General features: G+C 40.8%; 1 protein-coding gene across 3 annotated transcripts in view; it reads right to left on the reverse strand.

Moving 5' to 3' along the window:
• Window positions 1-6,140: 6,140 nt before the first annotated feature.
• Window positions 6,141-26,200, reverse strand: part of DOCK8 (dedicator of cytokinesis 8) — an 83,989-nt gene continuing 63,929 nt past the window's right edge. For all 3 annotated transcript variants that reach the window (XM_052701536.1, XM_052701535.1, XM_052701537.1), the window contains 15 exons: window positions 24,851-24,947; window positions 23,494-23,628; window positions 21,734-21,886; window positions 20,500-20,658; window positions 19,559-19,659; window positions 18,886-19,078; window positions 14,395-14,538; window positions 13,561-13,692; window positions 12,653-12,787; window positions 12,045-12,134; window positions 11,484-11,720; window positions 10,728-10,871; window positions 9,537-9,643; window positions 8,259-8,426; window positions 6,141-7,628 (listed from right to left, as the gene is read on the reverse strand). In XM_052701536.1, coding sequence (XP_052557496.1) covers window positions 7,568-7,628; window positions 8,259-8,426; window positions 9,537-9,643; window positions 10,728-10,871; window positions 11,484-11,720; window positions 12,045-12,134; window positions 12,653-12,787; window positions 13,561-13,692; window positions 14,395-14,538; window positions 18,886-19,078; window positions 19,559-19,659; window positions 20,500-20,658; window positions 21,734-21,886; window positions 23,494-23,628; window positions 24,851-24,947 — 2,056 coding nt within the window. In that variant the 3' untranslated portion in view covers window positions 6,141-7,567. The remainder of the gene's footprint in view (window positions 7,629-8,258; window positions 8,427-9,536; window positions 9,644-10,727; window positions 10,872-11,483; window positions 11,721-12,044; window positions 12,135-12,652; window positions 12,788-13,560; window positions 13,693-14,394; window positions 14,539-18,885; window positions 19,079-19,558; window positions 19,660-20,499; window positions 20,659-21,733; window positions 21,887-23,493; window positions 23,629-24,850; window positions 24,948-26,200) is intronic.

The following is a 26,200-nucleotide window of genomic DNA, read 5'->3' on the forward strand; positions in this document are numbered from 1 at the left end:
AGGCATTTTCTTTATGGCTGAGCTAACAATGAGAATGATGAAAGAAATAGTTAAGACAGCAGTGAGCACCACTCACCATTACACGCAGTCTTGGCCAAAAAGAAATTACACTCAAGCCAGCACGCAGCTCCTTAGCATCAGCTCATTCGTCCAGATAGTTGAGTAAGGACCATGTTGTACCAGAAACTGTACAAACATGGGATGAAAGCACTCAGAGCACAGCAATGAGCAGAGCAAGCAGATATGGCCCTTTCTACTTCTCCCACTTAATCCTTTCTTTCAGAGGTTGCCAGCTCTTGGCAGTTTAAACAAGTGAGTTTAAATAAAGAAGTCAATTGTTGGTTACCTGTGTAAAAGTGACAGCAGAACCCTCAGTGCAGCTGTGCAGTGCACTTTTTCCTTTCTCAATGCAATTAAACTCACCAGGCCTTTTTCACCCATCAGCACCTGGGGGCTGTCTGTCCAGCCTGGAGAAGAGAATGCTCCAAGAAGACCTGGTAGTGGCCTTTCAGTCTATAGAGGGAGGCTGTAGGAAGGAAGGGGACAGACTCTTTAGCAGGGACTGTTGTGATAGGACAAGGGGAAGTGGTTTCAAACTAAAAGAGTTTCAGATTGGATATTAGGAAGAAGGTTTTTTTTACACTGAAGGACACTGGAGGAGGGTGGCCAGAGAGGTGGTGGAAACCTGCCCCTGGAGACACTCAGGGTCTGGCTGGATGGGACGCTGAGCACCTGATTGAGCTGCAGGTGTCCCTGCTCATTGCAGGGGTGCTGGACTAGGTGTCCTTAAAGAGTCTTTTCCTACTCAAACAATTTTATGACTCTGTGAAATGTTGCATGTGCTTTCACAGACCTCTGTGAGCTATTGGGATGCGCATTATGCAGGTAAAGTCTATGCATGTGCATGCAGGAAAGGCTGGAGAGGAATCACCTTGTCCAAGGTAATTTCCAGTGTACTGAGCAGGGGCTGTGGCCCTGCATCAAAGTGTGCAAAGCACTGGGATCCTGTCTGCTGCTGTATGCTGCAGCATTTTTGCTCAGCCACTGCCACCTGGCAGCACAAAATGCCCCACATCCCCCAGGTGAGTCACCTCCACCTGCAGTGGGTGTCCGTGGCTCCGCAGCAGCAATTGCTTAGCAGGACAGTGATGGAAAAAGCTGATGGGAACATTTTGCACCCCAAAGCTGTGCAGCAGTAGGCAGCACACAAACACTCGGGACTTGCATTGCTCACATCGCTTGCCTGTCAGCCCAAAGTGAGATGAAACACTGCAGCATGTGGCTGCATTTCCATCATCAGCATTCCCAGCACTGGAGGGTATGCGTTGCCATTTGTCACATGTTGTCTAGGATCTCACCATTAGGCCCGCGGATATCTGAGGCTCAGCAGTGCTCTCGATTTGTGCGTGAATGCACAGGAATGCAACTCCAGAAATCATTTACCAGATGAAATGTAGCACTTGCCTTCCCCCCCCCCTCCCGTCTTTAAAGGAGCACTGTCTAAATACTCTCCAGGCTTTGACCAGGGCTGGTAAGGTAGAGGAAAAATCACCATCATTTTGCCTTCTAGATTTAATCTACCTTTTATCCCTGGACTGTTTCAAAGGATGATTGCTTCTCCAGAGCTGCCAGACCTTTGTTTTACTTCTAAGCTGGGTAAAAAGGCTATTGTAGTTTCAGCTGAATCAGTGGCATTGTGCAACTTTATTACCACACTTGGTCCCCACCGGTAGCTTTACTTGGACTTGACATCTTGAGGAGCTGCCTGGCACCTCAAGCAGGCACAGGGTGATTTCTGCAACAGGTACATGCATAGAGCAGCTCAGCTCTCAGACTAGACAGAGGAAACATGCTACAGAATAGAAGTCATCAAAGGTCTGCTAGGACAGCTGTGCTGGAGCAGATGAGTGAGTCCAAGAGCAGGAGGATTGGGGTGGGTTCACAGGATACCAGCAGAAGGCATTTCACAGCCCCCAGCAGAGAAGTTGAAAACCGCAGTGAAAGAGAAAAGCAAGAGCTGTATTGTGCTATAAGAGGAAAGGAGGAGAGAAAAAAATGTCAGCAATTTCTTCCCTGAGCCAAGAGTTTGTTGAACAAACTCCCAAAATTAAACTCAGCTAGAGCAATCCCAAATTCGTGCATGTACCCCCAGGGAATGGCGAGGTCAGGAAACTAATGATCTGAGCATTCTTTTACCTAATGGAGGAGTTCCTCCCCTCTTGGAGTGAAGGCAGATACTCATCTGGGTTTGGCTCACAGCAGGAGATAGAGCCTGAGGGACACTTTGGAGGATCCCTGCATTTCACATGCAAGGCACATGCAATTTTCTTTATATCTTTGCACACTGCAAACTCTCAAAATGTGCTTGTTGGCAGATTTGGGTTAGTATGGGCTGCTCTTTGTCATGGACTTTGTGTAAACATCACTTTTCAGTGACAGATTTCACTCAGTTCATTAGGTTTTAACTTAGCAGAGTTGTGCTCCAGTTGTACTTCATGGGGATTTTTGCCTTTTTTTTTTTTTTTTTTTTTTTTTTTAAGGAAACAAACGAGAACTGTGATTAGGATATTTAGGGCCTTGACTGGAAAAGTTCAAGGGAAGAAAACTTGGCATCGTGATGAGAAGGGCGGTCAGTTGATCTCTTCCCTGCTTTTCTCTGATTAATTTAACAACTCGAGCCCATCTGGTGGTTATTAAGTGATGCCTCTCAAGGTCTCACCTTAACAGATGATGCAGTTGGAGAATAGAACAAGTTCTTCCTTCCCACTTTGCATCTGCTGCCCTTGGAACACAAGCCTTGAAGATCAGTCTGTGATTTATAGCATTAGATTTGGTTGTGGGATCTCCCTAATAACTGATATCCGGTTCTGGAGAATCTGAAACTGACCACTGCACGAAGAGGAAACAGGATGAGCTGATCTGCATGCCAGGTCTAATAAAGCTATATTTATGTTCTGAAAAACTCCTGACTATAAGTGGAAGCACCTCCTGGCAACAAAACCTGGTGCAGTCAGTGAGTACAGATTCCTCTGTAAACCAAAGTGACCTATTGCTTCATTTTTGACAGCCAGGGGCCTCATTTGGGATGCAGCTGTTATTGTATAGAAACAGACACCCTCTTGCCATGTCAGACCATCCTAAAACAGACAAGGAATCCCTGTTTTCAACACATGGCGTGCTTCTGGTTCCATCTCTGAATGCACTTTGGTGTTTTAATCCATGCGATGGCAGCTCAATTAGAAATGTTCTATGCATACAGAGCCCTGCAGAGGATTCAAAAAAGAGATAATCCTCAAAGCATTTCTAGATTTCTTCCTGTTCCTGCAGACAGTGCTATAATAGTTCTGGTTCGTTTCTGAAGTGAGGGCAATTTTCCAGTCCTATTTAACATAGTAGTTAATGATTAGGGTGATGGCAGAAGGTACCCTCAGCCTGTTTACAGATGACACAAAACAGGGAGTAAGGGCTGATAGGCCAAAGGCTGCGTAGCTATCCTGAGGGCCCTCAGCCGTCTGCAAAAGTTTGCTGACGTGATCCTTGAGAAGTTCAACCAGGAGAAGCATGGAGTCCTGCACCTGGCACCCGGACATGCTAGGGGAATCCAGCTGTGGAACATCTCTGAAGAACAGGGCTGGGGGTCCTAGTGGACACCAAGTTGAAGTATGAACCTGCAATCTGTTCTTGCTGCTAAGGAGCATAGTGGTATATTGGGCTGCATTTGGCAAAGAATTAGCAGTGAGTTGAGGGAGATGCTCCTTCCACTCTGAGCAGTGCTGGTGAGGTCAAACCTGGAGTGCTGTGTCCAGTTCTGGGCTCCCAGCACAGGAGACAGTTGGACATACTGGAGAGAGTCCAGCAGAGAGGGACCAAGATGATGAAGGGACTGGAGCATCACATTCATAAAGGAGAGGCTGAAAGAGCTGGGACTGTTTAACTTATAGAAAATTAGGCTCCGGGGGATCTTACCAATGACCATCAATGTCTGAGGGGAGAGTGCAAAGTGTTTGGAGCCAGGCTTTGTTCAGTGGTGCCCAGTGCCAGGGCAAGAGGGAAAGGGCACAAACTGGAACACAGGAGGTTCACACTGAACATCAGGCAGCACTTCTATGCTATGTCAGTGACTGAAACCTGGCACAGGCTGCCCAGAGGCTGTGGAGTCTCCTCCTTGGAGATCTTCAGAAGCCGCCTGGACGTGGCCCTCAGCACCCTGCTCTGGGTGTCCCTGCTTGAGTAAAGGTTTGGCTAGAGAGACACAGAGGCCCAATAGCCTCAGCCACTCTATGGTTCTCTGATTCCACCATACTTCCAGCACTGGCATTGCACAGCTTCCTTGGCAGCACATGTTGATGTGTCTGGCTCTGCTGTAGAGTCTATTCAGTGCTCTCCTGCACACGTGTGGACCTCAGTGAACCTGACTGCAGCTCCTTGCTGCACTTGCCTGTCCTTCCCACCCCTCATGTGGGTTCACTGAGGTCAGATATAGCACTGGGCCAAGGGGTCGGCAGCATCATTGCGGGCAGAGATGGGAACTGTTTGAAAACAGGCAGCTGAGGTTAAACAGAGGATTAAACATACACCAGTTCTGCAGCTGCAAATACCACCTGCTGAATGCTTTCCCTTAGCGGGCTGTGGGAACGCTCAGTGGTGCAGTGAGGTGCAACTGCCTTTCAGGGAAGATGGCCTCCATGCGTGATGTCCTGTGGTGCCACGTTCAGTGCCCTGTGATGGTGCCTGCAGTGGGGGTGGGGTTGTAACCTTCACTGGTCAGTGAGTACAGCAGTGTATCGGTGCTGGAAGAAACAGAAGGCCTTTCTGCCTTTGCCCTCTCTTCCTTCTGATTGGTTTGTAAGCTGCTGTGTGTGTGAGAAACAGCGCAACATGAATCTCCAGGTGGATTTCCCAACTCTGTGCAGGGAAAGGGGCCCAGCAGCAATGAAGCACCCAGAGCCAGACTGGTGCTGCCAGTTGTGCCAGAGCAGCGCTCAGAGGGGCGGGATGTGAAGGCAACTGTGGGTGCACTCAGGCTTCCTCATTGCTCTGGATGTTATGTCCACGCTGGCACATGCTGCCAGTATATTCTCTGCTTTAAACATTTCATGACGTAAGTATCACCTCAGCCAGTCTTTGAGCAGAGCTGAAGCAGATGCTCAGGAGAGGATAAAATTACAGCATGTATAAGAAGACACTGCCATTGTTATACACGCAGAGTCTTCTGGGATGCTGCAGAGCAAAGGCTTTCCCAGCTGGGCTGCACCTTCACTGCAGAGTCTAACTTCTCTCACTGTACCATTTTTCTGTAGAATTATCCAATTACTTTTTGATCCTATGTTTAAATTTTGGAATTCAGGCCATCTTGGGATAAGGAGGTCCCAAACCTATTCAGAAGTTGTAGTCCAGTGTTGCATGAAAAGAAAAAAGAAAAAAAAAAAAAAAAGGAATATTAAAAAAAAATCATTTTATCTTTTCCTCCTTTTTTAATCCTCTCTGAATAGTTTTTGCCTGACAGCTTCCATGAAAGTACACCAACCATGCATTTGGTGCTGTGTGCTCCAGTCTGGGAAGTGAGAGCATGCAGCACTCCAGCCTGCTCATAACTCCACTTCCATCATGCTCTCTGCAGCGTGCTGGATCTTAGGCTTTTGTTCTCCCATCACTGTATTTCATATGGATGGTTTTCTGTGTAGTCAGTGGTTGAGGCCTGTAACGTCAGCAGACCTCTTTGAAATCTCTTAGACCCTGGTGGCCCAATGTTGATTGTATCAGCAATACTAAGCAGAATTCATGAAGACCTTTTGGGAATGGGAGCTTGTGCAGGCACTCACATTTGGAAAATCAGAAATGTAGACTAGGAAATAATCCTCTTGTCCAGCTGTTTCACAGATGTTTGCTAAATAGCTCAAAACATGCTTCTCTAGCTGAAATTCCTTCTTTCTCTGGTTATTAGAGTTTCACCTGCTTTGTGATCTGGATTTCAATGCTAGGCATTCAATGCATGCTTGTATAACACTACAAATACAGGCAAATACATAAGAGCCTTATTTCAGTAAAAATGAATAGTTCCTAAAGAATTACTAGATCCATATTTTCTCTATACAATAAAATTGATTCACAGCACAGAAAAGCAATTTTATAGCCCATGCTGAGATCACTTATTTGTGACTACTATGTTTAATACGTTTCATATAGTTCATGTCTCAAGAGTAACGTACAAACCACGTTTCATTTGCAAAGAGAGGACATGGGCTACAAACTGAGGGCTAGAGCGGACAGCTGGCTGAGCTCAGCTCCTAAAATGTGAGCAAACAGGCCTTTAGGACTCAGATGATTATCCAGAGGATTGTTACAACTCAAGGAGACCAATGGCACGGGATCACACAACATGGGACATGTCCTTACTTTTACAGAACCCACAGGATTTTCTGTGTTTTGTTTTGCTTTGTTTATTTCAGAACATGAGCATTACACAATAAACATAGTGCAAACTGTGACTCTGCTGTGGCCTCACTCAATGAGTTCTAAAGTCTTAAGAGCTCTTGTTGCGTACCAACATCCTTATCCCCATCTGCAAAATAGCAGTAATATTTCCTTACTTCAGAGAAGTGCTGTAAAGATTATTTAGTAATATATTTGTCCAGGGCTCAGAAAATTCTAAGCATTAGGCATCATAAATTATGTGCTGATTTCTCCAAAGATGCAGTAAAGCCTGAGTACATTGTAGGAAATTCTCATTGTGTGCTGTTATAGTTGACTTTGAAAAAGGTTATTTAAATAATGGCATTACAAAATAAAAATCACAAAAATTACATAGCTTAGCGCCTTCTATTTAAACTATTACTTGTTAGCTTTGCTAAACATGACATTAATTATTAAGAAATCCAACTGTGTGTCAAGTAGCTGTCTCTACATTTAAACATTTTTCAAAAATCTGTAAAAATAATTCCTTGCTGTTACTTCCTACTTTTTGAGCTTTGGTGAGAGAATGTGTACAGAACTCTCTGCAGTTAAAGACTGTGATGGAAACTGTCGACAGAAACTCCCAAGGGAATTTTTCCTACCTAAACCTCCAGCTCAGTGGACACTGAGCAGGTACCTATGTCCCCTGCCATTAAGAAAGCATTTAAGCATGTGATTAACTGGCAGAATGTGCTTTCCCGCCAAGTGAGCAAGGATAAATGCTGTCTTGGAAAAGGAAAGTAAATAGACATCATTCCTCAGCACTCAGTAGACATCTTGTCTGGATTCATGTAACGCCTCAGCCAACCCTCACGGAGTTCTGAGTCTGTCAGTGGTGACTGCTATCATGCCACTGACCCTTCCAATGGCATCCATCCTTGGCATTACATGACTACTTTACTACAAATGCAAAAGCATCTAAAAAGCAACCCCTCTCTTCCAAGCCCTCATGATTTACAGATGATTTGGAGTCTGAGATCACATGTAAATGCTTTTCTGTATGCTGTCCAGAAAGCACACATGCTGTTCTGTATGAGGAGATTTATTATTTCACTGGCGTTGAATGCTTCTGGCTTGTGGCACAAAGCTCTTCCTTGGCAGAAGCAGCTAGTTCTTAGGTGCTCTGTGAAGTCTGGGCATCATACTTCCTGAAACTCTGGTTACGAAATGATTCCCTGCAATTAAATGAATCCACAAATAAAGTCTGCAAATGAACAAATATCTAGGAAATACCTGCCACTGAAAAGGAGCACCTGACAAATCACTATCTGAAACATCTTATGTGTGGGGAGATCAGAGGCTTATTCCTTCTTCCCCTCTCTCCCCACTCTGGACACAGTGGCTTTGTGAAGAGGCAAACATTCGTAAGTAAAGAGAAGAATTAAAAACTCTTATGTCACAGTTAAGGCATTGAAATGGATTATGTTATGGAAAGGATCACTGACTTCATGCTGGCTAACATCACACAGCGCCACGTGTTCAAAATAAACACATACATGTTCTGTCTAGCTTCAGATGCCTAAGAAATGGCAAGATAATTCAATTCACTCTTTATTAGGTCAAATGGAAAGTCTTCTTGTTTTGCATTATAATGCATAATGGAGCTGCTTGAGAGACAGAATTCATACCATATTCAGCTCCAGTAGAAGTCAGCAGACTTTTTTCATCAAAGATGAATTTAGCAGTCTGCATTATGGCCTGTTTTTTTGCTATGTTTCAAAACCTACTGGTAGAACGGCCTTTCTTCCTTTAAGAAGAGGCATGTTTTTATATAGCTGCAAGAGGAAGCCCTGCCCTAGCTGTACCTTATGCTGTTGACTTTCACTACAGGTTTGTACAGCTCTGGGATCTTTCTCTCAATCATGGGCCTGAGGTTCTCCTTTAGCTTCCCGTAGTTCTTTTTGAGTTCTTGCTGATATTCCCGCTGGTCAGCAGTAATAAGGTGCTTGTTTTTATTCACTGCTTCACCACACCTAGACAGAAAGAAAGAGAAGAAGGCACAATATGTATTACCTAATTCTGCTCAACTCATTAACTGCATGTTAGATAACCTGAATGGACAAAGACAACAGCTCCTCTGGGCTCTGGAAACTTGTCAACACCAAAGTCATGGTGAACTAGTAAAGAACCTCTGCGCTGTCCAAGTGCACAAGGTGATATTCTTAAAGACAACAGAAATTCATGAGGGAGCTAGTATATAAAATACATTAATGTAGTATATAAGCTCTCAGAAAGTAATGTATCCCTTTTATTTCCATGGAAACTACCACAGAGCACAATAACACTGAGTAAGTTCTCAGCTACAAAACACTCTTTTTTAGTACAGTCACCAGCATTAGCTGTGTAGTTTCACCAGTGATGAACAAAAGCCTTGCATGCCATGCTTGTAAAAACCTGCACCAGTGCAGATGGTCGCTGCCACCACAGCCGAAACGCACCACGCACTGCCTCACTGTGCTGACATCCACTGTTTGGTCTCCATAAACATTCTGTAAGTGTTGATGAATGTCAGTGGGTTCCAATTTTTTTTTTTTAGCATGGAAGAATTCAGTGCCACACCTTTGCTTCATATGCATTTCTGTGTCAGATATCATCTCGTTAGTGTTCCCTTCTGCTGACAGCTGTCATGTGGCAAGAGAATGTAATGAAATATTGGTGGGAAGGTTCAACCTCTACTGCCATACCACCAACATCTGCCTCTGTTGTCGTGGGCCAACATCATAACACAGGCATTACTTTGGAGTAGCCCTCATACATATTAATATATAAAACAAAAATATGAAATGAAATCAAGGCATTAGTCTCGTGTTAAATCTCTGTGAAATATCAAAAGAGAAAATGAATGCTGAATCTTACATAATTCTTTTGAAGTCTTAAGATTTACTCTTGTTTGGGAGGCAAAATCCTGCAAACTCTGTTTACAAAGCAGAGATAGTAAGCCTGGACCAACGACCCTGAAGTATGAGATGCCTAAATTTGTGGTACTAGCTTGTAAAATTAATTACACTCTCATATTACTGTCTCATTATTGCCATTACTGAAATTATCAATGCCATTCCACATTTAAATGTGGTTTTACTAACCTCATTATAAACTCTTTGAAGCACAACCTCAGTTTGTTGTGATGTCGATAAAGTTTGGGGTCTTCTGGAATTTCAGCCAGGAACACTTGTGCTACCTCTAGTGGTCCCTTACAGGAACAACAAAAGAAAATGTCAGAAAACACTGAAAACAGACCATATGCTTGATCATTTTGCGCATGAAATTAGAGAAGAAAAGATAACTATGCACAGACACCATAACAGGATGTTTTTCCTTTCTTTTCTCTTAATTTACCTTTGGCAAACAATTTTTGCACATTGCATTTTATCCTTACTTGATTTTACTTATCCTCCAGCCGTACAAAGAAGAGAAAGAATTAATTCTACTCTTCAGAGGAGAGCTAGGTAGATGTACTGCCAAAGCCCATGTGTGGCATTACTCCATCTCAAGGGAGTCAGATAAAACCAGGGCGAAAAGAGGCCACTCTTTTCAAAACTTACAACATGTTACTTCACTCTGGGGGCTTCCGCTGACCTAGAATCTGGAGAAACCAAGAAGAGTTTGGCTTTCAGCAAAGAATCCAACTCTGTGAAAAGGTGGATAAATGCCAACTTTTCTCTCAGATTTGTCTTCATTTTGTCCTTTTTTGGGGGAAGCCTTTTTTTTTTTTAAGATCATCTTTGTGGTTTTCTTTGGGGGTGGGGGGTGAGGTGAGGGGATGGCACTCTTCTCTTCGGCTTCATGAAGTTCTGCAAATTGTGAATTGATAATGATTGTAGGCAGAGTTATTATTCTTTCTCCCTGAGGATGCATCTGGATTGCACAAAATAGCTGAGATGGCTAGCATGCTAGAAACAGAAAATCCTTGGATGAAATCACAAGGTTTATATGATTATCTGCACGTACAACCAAGATGGCATTTCATCAAGCACCATCACCAAAAGAAACACTCCTATGTCTGCTTGACATCACCTCTACTTGGCACACCCACATAATAAACCTGATGGAGGAGCTGTGTTAATTGAGAACTGCTTCAGCAACAGGAAAGAAAAAAAAGTCTACCAAACAGACAGAATAAAAGGACTAGGTATCAAAGGATAAAGTTTGAATTGGCATTGTGACTAAATGTGTCTGACTAGATGTACCTCTCCCTGTGCAAGAGATAAGTGCAAAAAAAAAAGCATGAGCAGAAAAGTATGCAGAAAATCATCTGGCTTATTTGGATTCCTTACCTGATTTACAGTGGCTCCAACTGAGCCCTGCAAAACCATTTGTAGCATTTTAGCATCTGGTGGCTCTTGGTTCGTAGCTGCAGTTAGTTCTTGTGTTTTTTTCCGCATATCTTCAATAGCAACTTCAATTGGTGTTAAAATAAACTATTGGAAGTGGAAGAAGAAACGATTCATTACCTGAACCACCTGCATAATTGGCCTGTTCTAAATCTGGCATTAAAAATATGACTGCCCCGTGTGATTAGAGTAGTTGTGAACCCTGGAAAGACTGTCTTGATAAATGCCACATCTGATTCAGAGCTTATTGGCATCTTATCGCTTGCAAGAGCAGGATTTGGATGAGATTCTCCATTTGCATGGACTCACTATTATTCTAAGTTGCCGACTTGATGTCTGAAAGAGTTTTTCATTTTCTACTATAATAAAGGTTCTGTGTTTCTATTGCAGCTCTAAGCCCAATTTAGTTCTTTGACTGTATGTTATCAGCTGGAAGTACAGCCATAAATGGAGCTCGATGTATTATTCCGCACAGCATATGAGAAGTCAAAAGAATTTAAATGTTCTGCCTTTTCTTCTCCACAGTAAGTGGAGTATCCATCTTAAATTTCCTACCCATTCTATGCCATTCCTATTTATGAGAGTAATGTCTGAAAAATCCAGCTTTTTTTTTTCCTGTCCACCAGAGAATTTCAAAACCTTCCCCCCGAGACTCCTTCAACCACTGAGAAAATAGATTTGTCCTCAAAACCCAATTACCTCTTCTTTTTGGATGATATTTATTCTAGTTTTGATGTAGGGGAAAGCATGCATTGTGGTCAAAATGGTGTTCCTCTTGTATTGCTCACTAAGTTCTCCTCTAGGGCGCCCATCCATGGTGAAAGGCGTAGTGTACATGAAGCGACAGAGGTTGAAGTTCTTTTCAAAGTAAGTTACCCTATCTTTCATCTCATATTCATCAAAATATGGCTCCACAAAAGTAATCTGTATGTATGCCTGAGAGAAAAGGGAAGAACCATTACAGTACTTCACAGTGAAAGAAGTGTAAAGGAATGGTACATACAATAATTCTCACTTAGCCAAGCATGGTCTGGAAGAGCGCCGAGCTACAAATCCTTTTCTTCTTCACAGCTGACAAAACTTACCTCTGGAGAGGGTGCAACATATCTCTGGGGGATCAGAGCATCTAATTTCCACTCACAGTAACCAGCTACCATGGCATAGGCTATAATCCACCTTAATGTTTCAGTATAAAGCCTTCAAGGGGATCCCTCTCCTCTGTGATGAAGCACTCAACGCTGTAAGTAGTGCTTTCCTTACCTTATTGGGATCCAGCTTTCTTTTGTCAACAGGAGCAGAGTCTTTAATGACTTCCACACTATCTTCCCCAAAGCACTGGCCATAAAATCCCTGGAAAGGAAACAGAATTATTCCAGAGTGTTTTTAGTCCTTAATACAGTGCTACTAACTATTATGCCTCTAAAAGAAAGGAGCAACTATGACGATTTCTGAGTTCTGTATGGTAAACATGCTTCATGAAACATAGCTGGCCAGGCTTTACCTTACTGACAAAGCTCAGTTTGAGTTACTCACAAAAAAAAATCAAAGTTCCAGCTAAACAGAGAAGAAGAAAACATTACAGTTCCATCAAAATGCTGAAAAGGTACCAAAGCAAGTATCTGGCCCGCTCAGATCAAATTCAATATATACAAACTGTGGTACTGAGGTCCTCACTTTCACCACTCTGCTGTAAAAAAGGGCTACAACTGAAAGAGAAAAGACATACACAAAAGAAATAATCTATGGTAAAAATTATGTTTTGTGATTGGGTTTTATATACTAGTAATGCTATTAGAACTCTGTGCGTTCTTTAGAAAGGATGATGTAACATAAGAGATAATATTATCACCATTTTTTTTTTTCTTTACCTCTAATCTGTGAGAAATCTCAGGAAGTTTGGTAATTGCAGGCTCCTTGTAAACAAATTCCTGTTCATCTAAGTCACCAAATTTGGATCCATAGAAACCAACACGGAAGTAAGTTCCAAACATTCGCTTTTGTCCCTAACAGATACAGAAAAAGAGGAAAATCATAATTACCTGTTTTTCGATGTCAACAGAGTATCACTTGGATGCCCTTTTCCCCCTTTTCATACTAATTTTACATCTTCCCACATTTCAGAGGCATGTTTAGGTTTATATGTCTTCAGTGCCAGTGAATTAGAAGCATTAAAGAAAAAATACGGTTTAAGAGGACATTTGACTGCCACCTAACTTAAGATTTAGACTGACCATGACATGACTTTTACAAAACAGCATTCATAATTTCTTTAAATTCCTTTCTATTTAACAAAATTCAATCCTGCAAGGAACAACAGTTGGTAAGAACATGTAACTGACTAGGTTCAGTGTGTAAAACAGTTCCGGAGAAAAATAACTACAGGAGCAGCTTGAGAACTGAGAAGTCAGTTTTTTCTTTCCTCTGTTTTATAACTGAAAATACTAAGTATTTATAAACAACGAAAGTTGTTTATCTTAAATACATGTGTCAGGTTGAGTAAAGTCTCCTTTTCCTAAATTTGTCCTATTCAGCTGTTTGTTTGTTTGTTTGTTTTTTTAACTCTAAAACAATTTCATATTTACTTCTTTTTCTGGCATGGAGAATAGAGCTTCGCTATAGAGCACGCTCTATAGGTAGGACAAAGCAAATGGAAGCTTCTGTTAGAAAAAGAAAATTGACCTATTTCTCACAAGTCTTCATTTCACTATCATTAATCATAACCAAATACTGCAGCCTAGCAACATGTGTTGCTGGTGGTGCCTTGCCTCACGAGTACCTTATTAATAATGCTGTCAAAGGCCTTCTGTAGCTTGCTGTGTGTCAAGGTAAGCTTCCTGAAGTCTCGATGTGCTTCCAGTATGGGGATGACAATTTTGTACACTTCATTCACAGTTTCATACAACCCTCCCTTGGTGGAAAAAAAAAAAAAGAAAAAAAAAAAGAGAAGAAAAAACACAGAAAACAAGAAATGAATTCTCATGATCTCTGATAAGAAACTGGATCTCTATTTATAGCCTGTCTGAAAAGGGGATTTATGAGACTCATCTTTCAATCTATTCTGTCACTTGTTTTAGCCTTCTAAAATCTGTAAACTGTAAAAGAGAGTTCTGAAAGTAGCTGTGAAGAAAAAAGCTGTATTTAATTTGGATCTCTACTCTGTTGGGCACTCAGCACAAAATTGCCATGTAAAGCACATGGTTTCTCATCAGGGACCTGAAGAGTTAGAAACCCAGGTGAGAAGAAGGGAATGGATTTGTTCTGCACGTATGGTTTTACTGAGAGGAAAACACAACAAAACCTGCATCTGGACAAACCAAAAGAAATGGCTTGGCAAAACGTCTTTCAAAAAGCAAGCAATGGCTAACCCTATCAATTTGGGCTGGAGGTGACTAAGCATAGCAGTAGTTCTCTGCCCCATTTGCTTGCCTGTTGATCTACTGAGGTTTTAGACAAGTAAGACTGCCAGATGCCCACTTACCTTGGGTGAAGCTGTCTGCAATGGGGCAGATCCATGGAGCCCGGCTGAGCACTAAACCTTCACTTTCTCCTGTGCAGGAAAACCAACTGGCACAACCCCTCTACATCTCCCCATGCTTTTGCTCTCACTCACCGTGTTGAAGAGTTCTGCTGCTTGTTCTAGTAAACCTACAAGGCCACTTTCCGAGAAGTACCTCCCAGAACATATACCATCTTCATCCGGAGACAAAACATCATCTGAAACAGCAGATTCCTCCAGCACATTGGATGAAATGTTCTAAAATAAATCAGAGCAGAGAAATCAGGAACCTAGACCAACAGACTACAGTAAAGATCCAGGCAGAAAAGTTTCAACATACTTAAATGACAGAAAGAAGAATGAGATGAAGTGCAGCCAGAGGGAACACAGTTAAATCTTATTTAGAAGCAAATGTAACATCATAAATCTTTGCAGATGGCAGATCAGGAGTTTCGTTTCAAGAAGGCTAAACTTTTTTTCTTGCCTCAGGATTAAAAGGTGAACTCCTGTAGATCACCAGCTGACCTCCTTCAGGTGGTTAGGTTTCCCTGGAATGCTGGAATGCACTGAATCTCCTATGCCACAGGGATAACTAGAGGCCATATCCTTTCAGTTTCTCATAACTCACAGGTGAAAAATTTCAAGCTGCACCTCAGCCCTTCTTTGAGCTTTTAGAAGAACCTGAATTCTCAAGTTGTTAATTCTGCAATTTTTAGAAACAGAGAAGTACAACATGGACAGTACTACTCTAAAAACTGAAATAACTGCACTCTAAGGTTTGATTTGCTAGTACTTAAAAGCAGTTAACTTAACGTCATGGTGTCTCTCTGCAGTAGAACTTACAGTGAATATCTGAGTGCAAGATAGCTGCCAGCTGGCTAGATATCTAATTCCTAGAAGACATCTTTATAAAACGGCTGAGAGTCTGAGGGCTGCTACTATTGATCAGATTTCAGATAAAGAATTGACATCACACATCACCAGCAACACAGAACTTCCCCCCATGGCTTTTGTAGATGCATTTATTTTTCCATAAGCCCAATTTACTGCAGCCACATTACCATCACTGTGTCTGTTCTGAACATCATATCAGCTCCTCTACCATAATCAGCATTAAACTCAGGACAGCATTCACAGGAATGAGAATATGTCTGTGTTTCATCCAGAGAGAAAATGACAGCACCTTTAAGTAGACCCATGGCTGTCGTTTTTCAGCTACCAGTCCGATTGAAGACAGTAACATTAAACACAGTTTGCATGCCTGGCACATACTAAGGCAACTCATACAACCTATGCTACAGCCCAATTTCTGGCTCTCTCCTTACATAACAGTACCATTAGGACTGTTTTCACAAAGTGGCACACAGTATTTTATGACTTCTTTGTTTTATTTTCTTTAGCAATGGGAAGAGCGCCCAGAAGACTGATTTACATGTGAGAGGAAACCCAGAAAAATCACAGGCATGAATCCCCTCTTTTTGTCTTTAAATCTCTAATAACCAATGTCAGGAATGTATTTTCATGTTTTTTTCAATCCACACGCTCTAGTAGGAAAGCATCTCCATGACATATTTCTGGGGCTAGTATAATCTTTTGCAGCATGGACATATCCCATTCATTTTTTTTCCTTCAACCACCTTCAATATGGAATAATTTTCTAAGTCTCCTCTATGACAAAAGCAATTTACAAATTACCAAATATATATTCTGTAACTATTTTGAACAACAAGGCCCTATTTTTCTTTGAGTAAAGGAGACACTTGTGTTAATTCAAGAGGCTTGGCCAGTTGTCAACAGACCTCATCACAAAGTTAGATGTAGCAAGTAGCCTGCATCTTTGATCCTCAGAACACCATGGCTGATTAGCCTAATGCCAGGACTATACTAATTAGCCTTGGATCTCAACAGATAGATGCAAACATACTAAGACCTTGTGTGTGGCAATGTAAACTGACTTTAAAGCCAGTCCATACCCTCTTTAAGTCATCATTCTCACTCACAAAGGGAATTCAGTATGAACACGAACTGACAATCTCCAAAGAAAATTTTATGATTGCAGAGATGGGAGCATATACAGTTTTGCCTGGCACAGTATATGGTAAAGTGTTACCTTTCAGACAATCAGTTTTGAGGACTCTAATGAAATAACTGCAAAATACCTACGTAAACTCATTTAATCTTTTGCTGTTCCACTTTGCTCATTTACAAAAACGAGCTAATGCTTTTGCTTATTCAGAGCAGTACTTTACATTAATTACAAAAAAAACCAAATACATATCACCAATACTAGTTAATTTCATAATGAAGCTAAATGAAATGGACCCAGAAAGAATCAGTGAGTGAGATCTGGAACTCCAGGTAAAGCTGAGACAGCCTGAGTAATGTTCTTTCTTTTTTAAAGAGATCATCGAGGTGCTATGAAACACAGATCTATTTGTAAAGAACAGGATATCTTCTCTTGAACAGCTTTGTAAAAATCCTAAGTGTTACCACACTTAAGTGTTGTTATTGAACAAACTGAAGCTCAAAATTATGCTGTCAGTAAAATGTTTTGTAATTGAGTTTCTACTCCTTAATTAAGGCATTTAACTGCCTCTCTCCTATGGAGCAACTTTTCCTTTAGCAAGCATGTATCTACACAAGCATCTTGATCAGAGAGATTGATTTGTTTAAGATGCTCTTAAACTTCTAAATTTTAACTTGCTTGGTGTCTTGTAAAATAGTCTTCAGTTCTCTAAAATAATTAGAATCATACTCATTTGTGGAAACCTGCTCAATCTGGGAGCAATGAAAGAAGGAACTGAATTAGAATGAAGTGTGTGTGTGTGTTACAAGTACTTGTGATCGTCTGAGAGCAGTCCTTTCCTAAGGAATTCCACCAGTATCCAGATGATGGTTGTACAAAAAAAAGCAGGGAGAAAAGAAGAAAATAGAAATAGTGAATTTAAGCTTGAAGTTAGGAAGTATGCAAAACTGGTAAGAGAAACAAAAGAACAAGGAATGCAGGAGTATAATCCATGGCCAGAAGGTTAGACAGTAAAAAAAAAAAGTACACACAGCTGGTTTAGCAGTAAAGTTATTATGAAAGAATAATGCTAGTCAATGACCTGATTGCTATGGTGGAATTGTGAATACTAAACACAATGCAAAATTCCAAGTGGTTCAATAATATTCACATCCACTATTCTGAAGCGAAAAAACCATACATGTTGTGGCTATATCAAGGGATGATGAATGTACTACTAGTGTTAGCCCTTTCTGAACCACCTGGACCATAAAATGTGCCCCTCAACACTTTGAATGAGCTAAGCAAGAGGGTATTCTAGCAGCTAACACTGAGCCTCTGTATGTTTTGGAAAATCGGAAAAGTACCAGAGCAGGAAAATTCTTTTGGGAACTACATTTTTAAAAAAATAAACAAGATAAGCAAGTAGTAGGCTTATCAGCTTATCAGTCACATTCCAGACAAAATAATGGAAATATTGATACAACATTTTAATTAAAAAAAAAATTCAAACACACAGTAATTAATCTGAATCAACACCAGGCTATAGAAGCTTGGGTTCTAATTTAAAAAGACTACAATCAGATGACATCAACAGTGCCCAAACAATAGATGTCTATACAGTGTGTAAGTTGGTACTGCACTCTATTCACTGCTTAGAATGATTCCAAATCATTGCAGCAAACAGTATAAATAAAAAATGGTCTTAGAAGGGATCACCATAAGTTTTAGACAACAATCGTAAGAAAAGAAGCATCAACACATGGGAATATTCTAAGCGTGTAGCCAAACCTATTTTACATGTGGAAAAAAAAAAAAAAAGGAATAAAATCACTATGTTTGCACATAAAATAAGTTTGGGTAAGAATGATCAAAACTGCATATCTGATAAGCTGAGTGTGAATGAATACCTGCATTGCAAACTATTTCTTAAAGCAGATAATTATATTTTAATTCGTAGGGTGTAAAAAACAAAGACGGAAACAAACAAACAAGCAAACAAAAAATAATCCAAGAAATCTCTCTGGAAAAGGCCGGTGTGTCACTGAGTAAGGAGCTCAACAAGGCCAAAGAAACCAGTGGGGCCCTTGAAGCTATAACCTAAAAGGTACTTCCCAGACTTGAAGATATTGCAGGACATTTTTACTGTGCATAAACTAATGTGATTGTGCCATTTACTCCTGAGAAAGATGCTGCTTCGTAACTGGAGGACACTTACAGGATTGGAGAATGTGATTAATAAAATAGAGTAGCTCCAGTTACTTAGCTTATCAGAAACAAGGCTGAAAGATCCATCTGTCACAATTACTAAGTAACAACCATAAGAAAAGATATATGATAATAGAGGGTTTTTATTTGACAAATAAGAGATTACAGCATCCAAAGACTGCAGTAGAAGCTACAGCTAGACACTTAAGTACCAGTTTTCATCAGTGAGTGTAATAAATAATCAGATTGATCTATCAAAAGTGGTGATAGATCCTCTGTCATCATAACTTTTCCTACCTGTACATCCACTCCTACTCAGCTTGACACAAGAAGAAATACACAAACTAGGATAGGTCATCCTAGTCTGTCAGAGCTTTGCATTCCCTTCTTACCTGAAAGCTGACGCTGCCCACTGGGAGGTAGCTGCGATCTTCAAGCATGCTGAGGTACTCTGCCACCAGCGCAGCAGCGTGGACGAGGCACATAGCTGCTTCTGTGTAGCACTTCCTTTTGGTGTGCTTCTCTGCCATGTTCTGCAGCCAAGTCAGTCTCAGGTCGGGTGACGTCTGGTACCCTTTGGCAATTCTAATGACACAGGGAAGACAGGAGATGTGAACGACTTCTCAAATAACAGAAAGGATCTCTGTAGTTCTCCACATGGGCTGAATGGAAGCAGACACCTCTGTCTTTATTCTCTAAGAAGGATTCACTAAGCACATGGTAAAAGAAGTAGCAAGAGAAGGGGAGCTAGGAAATAGTGGAGTTATGAGGAAGCAAAAATGCTGAAACCAAGATCCCTCAGTGATCGTTAGTTCCTGACTTGCATCCTTCTCAAGCCCATCCTTCTCAAGCCCATACACACCAGTGACCTCCCAGTCCCTCCTACTGCCATGACTCCACATAAGCAGTCCCACCTGGGTCCTCTATGACAGGTCAGCTGTCAGGTCAGAAGTGGGAGCGTATAGAACAGCTAGAGTATTTGTCTTCAGCTTGTCCCTGACACACACAGTTCCTGTGCTCACTTCAGTGCAGAATTTTCTCACTAGCAGTTCTAACTGGACTCACCTGTACATAAGGTCCATGAGCATTTCTGGATCTTCCTGAAATTCCCTCATTTTCACTGTGTCTGACAGGATGCTGTTCAGATTACACAGCAGCTCCTCTACCTGCAGTAATACAAAGATGAACAGGCATTTCTCAGGCACTTATTTTTTCTTTTCTAGAAAAGTACCAGTCCTTGCAACAGATGATATGTTAGTCAAACTTAGTCCCTCTTATTGAAGGAAATGCAGGATGCTGAATTGCTACTAGGCATGTTTTTCCAATTCTATTCAATGCAGCAAACACTACTGACATAGCAAATTTTATTCATACATTTTAATGAATCAAAATGAGCTTGACACACCTTAGATCAGCTTACTTCTGAATGAAAAGAAAAAAACAACCACAAATCAAAATCAAAAATCAAGAATAAAGCAAACAAACAAACAAAACAAACAAACAAAAAACCAACAAAAAACTCCAAGACTACATGCCAATTTAGTTCTTCCTGTGATCTAATAACAAATCAGATGCTTTTGTAAGTCTTCAGCACAAACTGAATTTCAGCAAAGCACCTGGCAGTTGTCTGAAATGTTTTTCATTACTGCTACTGCTGCATTATAAATTGAAAAGAAGCGAGATGTCTCCACAGCGCTACTTGCGAGAAAACATACTTAACCAAATTCTACCCTGGGAAATTCTTATGGTGTACAGTTCCTTGCTGGGGCCTAAGAGAAAGCTCTCTACAAAGCCAAGAGATAACCCTTCTCTAATGTGAATCAAATGCTACAGAACTGAGTCTTCCACTTCTGTCCTGCTTATTGTTGCATAAGACATAAGCTCAGACAATAATTCCTGTATCATTATTTTCACTCTTCAGTAAGACTGAGATTCTAGGACTAGCTCCAAGCACATTCCTATGTGAAAGCTCTAATACAAACCACAGATATTACAAAAGATTCGACCTGAAGGGGAAATGGAGTTGCCTGCATGTCTGCATCTTCCTCTGCATAGGCCAGGATAGTTCGTAAAGACCGTCGAAGGAATTCCTCATTAAACTCTGGTGATTTGCCAACCAAAGAAGCCAGTGACATGGTTACCTGCATCTTTACTCTTGAAAAATTCTTTCAGAAGAAGCAAAAGAAAGCCACAAATTAGAGATGATACACCATGAATATCATATCAGTTCACATATCTCTGTCTCCTACATAAACCAAACCCACTTTTACCTGCCCACACTGTGTGGGTTAAAGTTGCTGCTCATGTGAACAAGAATCAGCAGACCTCGACTCTGGCATGTCAGTGCTACGAGGCAAGACCATGGTTGCTTGAAACTAGAGGAAGTCAGCTCTCTCTTTTCATAGAATGGCTTCGGTTGAAAAGGAGCACAATGATCATTTAGCTTCAACCCGTTACGTGCAGTGTTGCCAACTACTAGACCAGGCTGCCCAGAGCCACGTCCAGCCTTTTCACCTCAGGACAGGCCAATAGGCATATAGATCAGCCACTCAGAGAGAATGAGAACCAGCAGTACTATGGAAACATATCTATAAAGTAAATGGCCTCCAAGGATTTCATCTGGTGATGCACCATACCTTGCTGGTAACATTGCTTCAGGGGCTTGCTCTCCTACTGCAGATCCACCATATCTTATTATTAAATGAAAACTAGGGAGAAAATGATGCTAATGAATGTATTTACATGCTAGGACATCTGGAATCTACACAAATAAAATATATATTTTGCTCTGTATGCATAGGTAAAATCTGGGCCTAGTTTATAGTCCTTGACATGAAAGGGAAAGTGAAAAATTTGCATTAGTAACAATGTACAGTTATTCTATTAAGGCTGTAATTGCATTAGAATAGAACTGGTCAGAAGCAGTTTTGACACAGAAGGAAAAAAAATTGTAAGAAAAATAAAGTGTTGCTTATCTATCGTACAGCCCTTGCTATCAGAGCCCCATGATGTTCCATTTGAAAATGTACTTATAGATACTGCAGAAAAAAATCACATTTTCCTAAACAAAACATTGAACAAAGATTAAAACAATTCTTTCTCTACACTTCTCACACCACTTCCAGTTCAAGTGTGCAAAACAGCACAACATATTGACCTGCAGATGCTTCCTGTTTGTTACCACAGCTTCAGTTTCTGTTTCAATTGTCATGAAACACTTTGCTACTGACAAAATCTTACACTGGTAGAGCTGAAGCTGTATCTCATGAGGAGATAAAGAGTAGCACAGGCTTGAGTCCGTGTAACGTCTATGCTGCTGCTGCAGTGATGGAGAACTCTTTGACAGAGGTCAGCACACTGTTCCACCTCTTCTTCAAACAGGAAATCTCCAAACTAAGGGAGACACAGAAGATACCATTCAGTAAGAATCACAGAATCACAGAATCAGTACTACCATTTCTGGCCATTAAAATACCATGAGCTTAGTGCATGAAAATCACAGGGTTCAGACAAAGACTAAAATTTATACAAATAACATTTTATACCCTTAATATGGGCATCTGATTTCTGTGCCTCTACAGATTCCATTTCCAAACTATTCCAAAGAGAAGAAGGGTTTGAAAACAGTCTTTCTGTCTAAAAAAAAGAGCATGGAAAGGGAGAACAAAAATTTTCTCAGGGAGTCCCATGGTGCCTTCAGGAGTTTTTGAAAGGATAAAGCATTGCAAAATTCTTAAAAAGCAGGAAGAGTTGCTATTTCCAGAATATCTAACAGTTGATGAACCATGCAAATATTTCCTTGTGCATAAGGAGTAATTAGTGGCTTTTTGCATCAACGCCCTACCCCTCCCCAGCCCTCCAGCATGTTCTTCCTCCTACAGTGTGCCACAAAAATTCTGTTGCCCATCTTTCATGACAGACCCTCTTTTGAAGAATGTCTTCATGCATCTACCAGACAATAAACCCAGGGAGCAGAATGCCTATCCTAAGAGACTGTCACTGTACATAAAAGTGTTGCACCAGTGTCATATGTGCACAGGTTGGACTGATAAAAGATGGGTGAGAAGAGTTCTGGGCTGTTTTCCATTTGCAGGCCTTTTTCCCAGACTCTGACCTTCTTTACTCAATTATCTCACTGTTTTACACCTAATTTATATTACAAACCTGCTAGTGTAGGGTTCTATCATTTTCATTTGTTTGTAAAATAACAAGTATATACCTAAGGTGCAATACAAATAATTGCAATGATTGCTTCATAAAATGAAGAACTGAATCAGCTTAACTGGGAGATCTACTTCAATAAGAGTAACAATTGCTTCACAAAATTCATTATTTTAATTGGTAGTTAGCTCCCAAAGATGTACAATGAAAACATAATTATGAGTTTCATAACTACTCAGATATCTACCCTGTAATTAGGCTTTGTCAGACAATCTGCATTTAGCAGCAAACAGGCATTAACTGGACAGGAGTATCTATTTGCTATTTGCATTTTAGAATAGCTTAGGTGAAAAAAACACGTCACTGATTCTTCTGTTGTGGAAGTAATTTTCTTCATAGGAGAATGGCTCTTTCCCAGATTTCGAATTGGAAACTGGTCTTGATTATATAGTAATTCAGATATTTCTTTACAGTATCTGTGCTTTCCCTGGAACTAAAATGCCTAATTAAAATCAGAATGTATTTGAAATAATTAGTTGTAATTTTTTTAATACTTTTTTATTTGTAACTTTTCTGTATTTAAGAGTGAGTTGCTCAAACTCACAGCCACAAAGTTGTTCTGATTAATTCATCCCACCTTATGCAGTCAATGAGCTAATCTTACAGCAGGTAGAGAAGTTCCTGGAGTCCCTCCATCTAGGCGTTAATATTTACACCTGTTAAACATACTTAACAAACGCCATGGGAAAAATGGTGAGTGATTACCTACAGCTCTGCTATAGAAATGCTGCTCTAACAACATCTGGAAGCATGGAAACAGAACCATGTCAAAAGCATACCTTACAAATGAGTGCTCTGAGTGTAGCAAAGCAGTGAGTCAGGTAAGTGGTGCTCTGATCACAGCCAAGAGAATTTACCAGGACCTTCAAAACTCCTCCCAAAAGATTGTCTCTGCACTCTGCTGCAAAGCTTGCCTATACATGAAGGAGAAAAACAACAATAACTGCACAAGGTAATTCCTCAGTGAACTTGCACGTAGGAATTAGATGTTCTGCTCTCCCATTCAATAGATGCATCCAACAGTTTGGAGAGCACAGGTTTTTGTTTGTTTTAATTTCTTAACATCTACTGCAAAGGGAACTCAAAACAGTTTTGTAGTGAACAAGATGATAGGAAAATGTTTCCAACATTTTTCAGTCTTCATAGGCTCCTCACATCAGCTTTGTGTCTAATCTTTCATGCACCCTGCATTGGGAAGTGACTGTGTGGTGGCTATGCACCAGCTTTTTTCCCTCATGCATTTCTGGGCATACGGGCTAGACAAGCATACTGGTATCTTCGGGTCAAACCTACAACCTGGACAAAAGGGATACGAGCTGCAATAATGGGTGCCATGTAGAAGTCATGCCCAGTACTACAAGGATCTAATAGCTAAATCCTGAGCAACTAGTAGGTTTTGAAAAACAAAGTTCTCTCTTAACTATGTATCAATACAAGTTGCTCCAACTATTCCAATACCTATGAATTTGGAGTGGCTTTCTTAAGCCAGGAGACCTTGTCTCAGCACAGTCAATTGTTATGGTTCTATTGATGTCAGAGCCTGTGAAATGTTGCTGCATTTGACTCCTGCAAGTTAAATTCTTTACATTGCTACAGGGGGACACAGCTCTTTTCAGAAGGACACCATGCAGGTGGAAGATCTTTCCCTGCATTAAGTGCTCTGTGAGAGTCAAGGTTAAATGACTTTTGTCTCACAGGATCACTCAAAGTATGACCTAAGGCTGTCCATCAGCCTAGTTCCAAATTACTACTGTCTTAAGATACATTGCTAATACAAATGAAGACTTTTCTTCCCTTATCCTCTCCAAACTCCACTATCATAGTAACACAGTTGAAATGGCTTTTAAACACATCTATAGAGGATAAGGGGTTAGATTTCCCTTTTATTCACAGTAGCATGTGAATAAATCACTGTATTCTACCTAACAGTAGAAAGTGCTCGTGACAACAGTGTAAGGAAGTAATTTTGTCTTTAGATTCATTCACTCTTGCCTTCTTCACCACTCCAAGACTTCATACAAGCTTACAGTAGATCTTTAATTAAAACAATTTGCACCACCTAAGATACAAAAGGCTTGCTTCCACTGCCTTCTGAGAAAGCAGAAAGTATACCAAGCCAGCACTGCAGTTTCCCACCTGGATGATGTTCTCTTGCATGTCAAGTATGATCAGGTTAGCTTCAGTTGCCAGGTTTCCACTGATGAGAGCTTCTTGGTCTAGCTCTGCTTTTGTCCTGCAGAAAAGAGTTCTAATTAGACCAAGAAGGGCGTTCCACAGGTGGTGAATGACCTACTATCAAAACAAACGCAAAATACACATGCAGAATGATCCTTCAAGAGCAAACAATAACAACAGTGTTTGGAGGCATTTCTTAAGAACTACAGGTCAAACCAGGAGAGCTGATACCAATCTTTCTCCTAAACCACTCTGAAAAGACCCACTGCATGGCTGAAGCAGCTTTATAGGGTTTGAGATTTGAGCTGCTCTAAGGCTAAATATCATTTTTCTGTGGCTGGAAGAACACTTACAATCACACTTCTGAACGAATTCAAAATCTGTAGCTATTCTGCTATGTTTGTTTCCCTTCTCAGTAGAATCACACCCAAAAAGAAAACCAGAGAATTAAGGAGCATCTTTTTGGGCACAACTTCTTAATTTTGGGAAGCGACAGGACAGAAAGTAAGAACAGTAGCACAGTTATTAACTACAATAATTCAAAGTAATGAAGAAAAGAAGGGGCTGCAAAAAGCTGGTGCTACAATCAAGCCATGAATTGCTAACTATGAGTAAGAGTGGAACAAATTAGGCAAATGACATAGCCTTCTGAACAATTTCCAACAACCACAAGGCTAGCACATAAACTATGCTGACTGGATCCTTTCTGACACCAAACATAGCTTGTAACTGCAGCTTGTCACCATCTCATAACATGCTGGCTTCAACGAGATGCAGGCAACATTTGCAAAGTTTTTGTGTCATGTAGGTGACCTGCAAACACCTTACTTACAGGACATATGCTGTAGAAATCCATAAAGGATCTCTAAAGGATCTCACCTACCACAGTGATGAACACAGGGTAAAACAGAAAGGCCCTGACAACATGCAGAGTTTTACTAGAAGATTTAATTTAAGTTTTAATTAAATTTATATTTAACAATAATATAGAGCTGCTGCATGAGGCCGGTTTACGCTGACTACAGTGAAACTGAGAGGAAGCAAGCTGATTTCAAGGCAAAGTAAGAACATCCACACAGGATCTGCACCTCTTCCAACTTAGGATGAAGGGCAGAAGGATTATTCTTTTAAAGTTCAGATAAATACCAAATTAACAATCTTTGTTTTCAAAAAAAGTATGTGATAATTACAGCTGTGTGCTAGGTGACAACAACACAGTTGCTGAGCTGATCACAAACCAGTGTTCCAGTTCAAACTCACACACGCTAAAGGATACTGGGGGAACTCAGAGCAGCTGGAGTGGTGAGAACA

This window comes from Tympanuchus pallidicinctus, unplaced genomic scaffold (assembly GCF_026119805.1).
Source record: "Tympanuchus pallidicinctus isolate F22 unplaced genomic scaffold, pur_lepc_1.0 scaffold4, whole genome shotgun sequence".
Taxonomy (NCBI): Eukaryota; Metazoa; Chordata; class Aves; order Galliformes; family Phasianidae; genus Tympanuchus; species Tympanuchus pallidicinctus.